This window comes from Lycium barbarum, chromosome 7 (genome assembly GCF_019175385.1).
Source record: "Lycium barbarum isolate Lr01 chromosome 7, ASM1917538v2, whole genome shotgun sequence".
Classification (NCBI taxonomy): domain Eukaryota; kingdom Viridiplantae; phylum Streptophyta; class Magnoliopsida; order Solanales; family Solanaceae; genus Lycium; species Lycium barbarum.
Window position 1 is genome coordinate 94,231,880 of NC_083343.1, and position 6,698 is coordinate 94,238,577.

Sequence of the window (6,698 nt, forward strand, 5' to 3'; positions counted from 1 at the left end):
ATCTCAACCGAAGATCATGAAATTCAACTTTGGTAGGAAGGAAAAACAAAAGAGTTGTAACATCAAGTTAGAATATGAAAAAATAGAATGGAGTCGGGAAGATACTTGTACAAAATAAAATTAACATAAAGAAGTCAACAACAAAAGATTCTATTACAAACTAATAAATTACAATTGCACTCGACGAGTCTTCATCCCTTGAAATGTTTTTATAATACACTCATTAGAAACATCTTTAAATACTTTTTTTTCCACATAAGGTACTATGCAACCATCCAAGAATTCATCGTCCATTCGATTCCGCAAGTCATTCTTGATAAACTTCATCGCCGAAAAAGCTCTTTCAACTGTTGCAGTGGCGACTGGTAGAAGCAAAGCAAACTTCACCAAAAGGAATACAAGAGAATAGTTTAAATGCTTCTTTGTCTCAACTAACTTTCTCGAAAGTTCCCCAAGTCCACCTAAATTAGAGAACCTTTTGTCAATATCACGAACATTAATAATGTAATTAGCAAGTTGATTCTCAAGGGCCCTCATGCTAAATCCATCAAAGACATCATGATATAATTCAGCCATTCTCACTATCTTTTTTATGTCAAAACTAGAAAATGAATCAATTGGATTCAAGCAAGCTACTCCATTAAGCAAATCACTAGTCACCTCATTGAAACGCTTATTGATTTCTTGTAACTGCCAATCAATAATTTTATAAAACAAATCCACACGGTAATGATGCAAAGTAGTATAATCAACTACTTTACGTCGTGATCTTCCAGAGTTAGCATATGGATCATCATAATTAGGCAATGAAATTTTATGCTTGATACAAAAAGTTTCTACCTTTTCTTTAAGTGAATCCCATCCAGAATGCTTTTCTAAGTGAGGATCCCATTCATTATCTCTTAAAGCTAGCAACCTTCTCTTGCAAACCTTAACAAGAATCATGGCATTTGCAATATCTTGTTCCTTTTTCTGTAATGACACATTAAGATCATATGTGATTCCTAAAACATCAGTCATCAAATGCAACAAGAAAATAATCTCAAATGTTTGACAACATCTAAGAAATCCCGATGCACTAGCTCTTTCATCCGGACTACTTGCATTTACAACAAGAGCATCAAGGACATCAACAATAGAGGCAAATTTAGTAATAAAGTTTCCAAACGACTTGTAGTGAGATCCCCAATGAGTATCACCGGCTTTAATAAGGCCAAGTTCTTGATTCAGGCCTCTACCCGTTTCTAGCTCACCCAAATCTAATGCTTCCCGGAGTTTTTGTTTTTTAGATTCTCGAAATCCATCCACACGTTTAAAAAAAGCTCCCAACACATTCAAAACATTTGAAACCAAGAGTACAAGTTCTCCCACTTGAACACACTTTTTAGAAACTGCAACAAGAGTTAGTTGAAGTTGATGAGCAAAATAATGAACGGAATGAGCCGATCTACTTTCTTGTTTGATCAACGTTTTAAGACCACCAAGCTCACCTTGCATATTGCTTGCCCCATCATAACATTTCCCCCGTACATAAGATAAAGTTAAAGAATGGTGAGCGAGTACATCCACAATTGCTTTCTTTAGAGATAACACACTAGTATCTTTAACATGAACAAGTCCAATAAATGCCTCCATCACAAATCCCCTTTTATCAACAAATCGCAAACAAATAGCCATTTGCTCTTTGCATGACACATCTCTAGATTCATCAACCAATAGAGCAAAGTAGTCACCATTTAAGTCCTCTATTATAGCCTTAATTGTTTCAATCTTACAAGCACTCACAATATCTTTCTGGATATCATGAGAAGTCATTTTATTATTTTTTGGAGCTTTTCCTAACACATAAGGTTGAATTTGATCACATTTATCCACGTACCATGAAAGAACTTCAAAAACATTACCTTTGTTCAATGACGATTCACTCTCATCATGACCGCGAAGTGCCAAACCTTGATTCAAGAGAAGTCGTACCACATAGATTGAAGCATTTAAGCGAACCCAATATTTATGCTTACCTTTATCATCCAACTTGTAAAATGCAGCCTGAATGGATTGTTCTTCTCGCATTAGATATTCACACATTCTTTTTGATTGATTATGAACACTATTTGGTGGACCAACGTGCGTTAGCAAGCTATCCTTTCTATACCAATTTTTAAACCCTTTAGTCGAAAATACATTACCACCACCTTGATGAATGCTTTCACCTTGAAACAAATAACAAGACAAACAATAAGCTGCATCTGCACTTGTACTATATTCCAACCAATCAGGAAATTCATCAAACCATTTAGAAACAAAACGACATGGTATTCCATAAATATCAGTTTTAGGAAACTCATGATCCTTAGGCTAGCAAGGACCTTTTTGAATGTATGCCCTCCTTACCTCATCACGAATGTTTGGATGATAATAAAAAATTGGAGTTCTTTCGGCCCAGTCAGCCTTTAGATCATTTTCATCAAATTCTTGTCTCTGAGAAGAGTGAGACGATGGTATTTCTGCTTGGTTGGCATTTTCATCTCGTCCTAGTTGATTTTGATTCTGAGAAGAGTGAGACACCAAACTTTTTTTTGGTACTTTTTGAAAATATTTCTCCATTCAAATTGAAATAACAGTCAAATGCGATGCACTTATTAGAAATCAGTCATACAAATTACTCACTGAATATATAAAGAAATTAAAAAAACACAAAAATGCAGTTGGTACATCTAACACTTCTACTGTTCTACAGGAAGAGTAGAAAAATATGGAGGAATAAAGTAGCAAACTGCCATCACCTAGAAATCAAAAAGATAGGTCCTAACTACATAATTTTTCTTGCCATCATCCCATCACCTAGAAATAAAAAAGATATCTCTACTGAAAAAGTAGCAATATATGAAAATCCCTAATTTTTCTTCCCATCACCTAGAAATAAATAAAAATAAAAAGATAGGTCCTAATTTGCTATGAAATAACAATGGGAAAAAGAAAAAGCACAAATGATGAATCCCACTCTTGAATGAAAAATTAAAATCGTTTCAGGTTAAAATGAATATAAGAAATCCGATGGAATTTGTTTGGCAACTAACAAGTCGTTACTAACCCCCTAGCCCAGCTTACATACTTGAGTACAATTCTTTTTCATGTCTTTGCACTTACTCTCATCCTCACCATCTCTGTTACTTGAAGTTGATACCAGACAATTGAAGAGACAAAAGTACAATAAAATTTCCATGCTCTCAAATGTTTTTTACTTACATATATTAACTGGCGTTATGGTTGCGGACCTTGCGGTGATAGTTGATAGCGGACTAACGGTGGTCTGTGGTGCAGGTGATTTTTTGATGGAGTAAGAGAAGGCAGAAGGGCAGGCAATGGCGGGAAAGAGAAGCAAAAGGGGGTTTTTAGTTTATGAGGAAAAAATGTGTTCTGGGTAGAAGATAAAATTTTGACTAAATTAAAACAAAATAAGTTGGCTTCTGTTAGAAGATAAAAAGTTTGATGAGTAGCTTTTTTTAATTTTAAAAGAAAAAGTCAACACTTTTTAAATGTTATGGCAGTATGGCTTGTCTCATTCAGTGAAAAGAGACTACTAGTTTCTCTAATGCAAAAATAAAAAAATTGTGCCACAGCTGGGATTCGAACTCGTGTCCTCAGCGAGAGTTTGCACACCCTTAGCCGCTGGGCTATCCTTCATTTCTATGTCAAGGTTGTTCATTACTAGTATATATCCACAAAGTTCTATATTTAACATAGGCATCCGATAATTTTTTATGACGAAGGGTGTTCATATAACCACCCTTGAATAGGTGTGGCTCCGCCCCTGCACATGGAACTAGTCTAACAACCTCATCTATTGCAAAGAGACAGTTGCAAGCAATGCACATGAATCAGGTTTACAAACATGTTCCATCAGATACAAACAAGCATAGTCCAAAAGGAGAGAGAATGAGGTGACCTGGCCACAGAGTTGTTAAGTGTATAGCATGAAGGAATCTATGAATAAGAACAACTAAACAAGGCAGCAAAAGGAGAGAATATAGGGAGAGTGGATGACTCAGGAAGAGGAGCAATTCACTGAAGAAACAGAACAAGTATGCATATATGTTTTATATCAAGGAGTCATCAGATACATATGAGGAATGATCACAGGTCATCACATGCAGTGGATGAATGACCAGCAGTGAAGACATTGTATGAAGAGGATCTTAAAGTTATCAGAGAACAGTTGAGCAGTTGCAGACATAGAACATACAGATATATGAAACAGGTCTGACAATTTGTTCCAGCCAATATCTCAAAAGCAGATCAAAAGCATATGCAGAATGAAAGAGATTCGTGGAATAGGTATATGAAGATGTTCAAGTTCAACAATGTAGATATTTCGGGATGGACGAACCAGGTGAATGAAACAGGTTCGTGAACATGTTTTAGACAAATCATGCAGCAACAAGGATTTGTAGAAGAATTGTGGTAAAGACTTGGCGGTCAAGTATGAAAGATTTCTTGCCATATTTGTCGAGATTAATAAGCCTTCTATAAGGAAAAGAAGCCGACTCAATGATAAGTCGTGGATTTTCAGCTTTTTATGACTACTACTTATCTCTTTTTGGGAGTTTTTTGAACCACTTGTCTGTATTTTTACTAGGTTGCTTCATGTTTTCAGGTTTTTAAGTCAAGGACACAAAAAAATGACGAAAAAAGAAATAACAATGTTGTCATACAATGAGTATACGGGACCGCACACTCTGTCATGTGGTCGCATACTCGTCATCAAAAGAACCAGTGAGCAGCACAATTTTCACAAATATGCGACGAGTATGCGCAACCGCGAACTTGATGTGCGGTCGCATATTCGACCTTCCACGAGCTAGTGAGTGAAGCGAATTGAGCAAGAGTGCGAACAGTATGCGGCTCCGCTAACTAAGTTGGCACTTGCATAATCCCATGGGAGAAAGCAAAAGTGCGGTGATCAACAGAGAGTGAGTATGCACCCGCACACTTGTCTGGCACGAGTTCATTAAAAGCCACTTTTTCAATTTTTGTCCCCCCATCTATAAATACTAGTCCTTGGTTGTTGTGTTGGGCATTGAATATTCCTTACTTTTCAGTTCTTATTGTCTTTTAGCTTTAAAGGGGAGCATTGAATACTATTGTTGGGGAAGCTTTTAGAGAAGATTCATCACCTTTTGTCATCTTCTTCTTTAACATTATTGTAAGCTTCCATCAATATTCTCTTTGCTTCCACTTTTTATTTAATTAATATGAGTAGCTAAATCATTTAGCTAAGGTTGTGGGACCAAATGTGTTAGTTATGTGATTGGATTTTTGCATTCAACTTCCATTTATGTGTATTGATGTTTTTATATTTACTCTTCCTTCTTTAATGCCATTTAATGGTGTACAACATTATTTGTGCCTAGTCACTTCTCCTTTGCTTGAGAAAGAAGAGGCAAGTTAGGAAAAGAGTAAATAGCAAGGATTTGAGGCTTATAAACCTCATCTAATAACTTGAGCTAGAGATAGGAGAGTTATTTGAGATAAAATGGGTGTTGATATCTTCTACATTCTAAGGCTTGGGAAAGCTTAGTAATGACCTTTATCAATTTGGTTGAGAAACTTTTGAAGCCCATATTTAATTACATCTACACATATAAAGGAGTTGGATTAATACCCAGTTGCATTACTTTCCATTGGAACCACAACCTTAGTGTCTTTAGTAATTGTTAATTAAAAACCAAACATTCTCTCACCAATGATCATGACAAACATTAAAACCAAACTCTTTGTACATTCCCGTCTCTAGAAATATTGACTATTAGTCAAGCGTTACACTTAACGAGTTTATTTCTTCATTCTGTGGGATTCGACCCCAACCTTGTTAGATTCTATATTTGGCAACAACCTTTTACTCCAAAGGTGTAATTTGGGCGTATCAAATTTTGGCGCCGTTGCTGGGGAATATGGTCTAGAAATTTACTAACCAGTGTAAGACTTTACTTTTAGTCTTTATTTCTCTTCTTATTTTATTTTGTTGTTGTGTGTTGTGCAGGCAATATGGATGAGAATGGTGATCCTATTCAACCTCCGATGGCAGCCGTCGAGGAGGCGGCGGGGGCTGCCTATGCAGCCTCAATTCAACTCCCGCTTCTAATTGGGATCTCGAGTTTTCACGTGACCAACACCGTGCTGGACCTGCTCAACACTAAGGGCTTATTCGCCAGTCTACCCAAAGATGACCCGAATAGGCACCTTAAGAACTTTCTTGGGGTATGCTCTACCAATGTGAATCTGGACGTCTCAATTGAAGCAGTAAAGCTACGGCTCTTCCTGTACTCCCTAATGGGGGAAGCCACGGCTTAGTTAGATGATCTTCCGTCCAGGTCTATCACTACTTGGGAGGAATTGACATTCCTCAAGAAGTTATTCCCTCTATCTCGGATGTTGCAACTCCGTGATGAAATCAACAACTTTTGTCAACTTCCTAACGAGGCTCTCCATGAAACTTGGATTCATTTTAAAAAGAAAGTCAAAAGCTGTCCCCAGCATGGGTTGCCCGATAGTGTGCTTCTACAAAAATATTATAGATCTTTGGACTCAATCAAAAAATCTGTGGCGAACAACATTGCCGAAGGATCTATTATGGATAATTCTTATGCCACATTTTGTGAATTATTGGATAAATTGACCGAGACTAATGAAGCATGCCA

General features: G+C 36.7%; 1 protein-coding gene across 1 annotated transcript; it reads right to left on the reverse strand.

The window, feature by feature from the left end:
• Positions 1-168: 168 nt before the first annotated feature.
• LOC132601608 (uncharacterized) lies at positions 169-2,085 on the reverse strand. Its single transcript, XM_060314690.1, has one exon. The coding sequence runs from the start codon at positions 2,083-2,085 to the stop codon at positions 169-171; it is 1,917 nt and encodes a 638-aa protein (XP_060170673.1).
• Between the last annotated feature and the right edge of the window lie 4,613 nt (positions 2,086-6,698).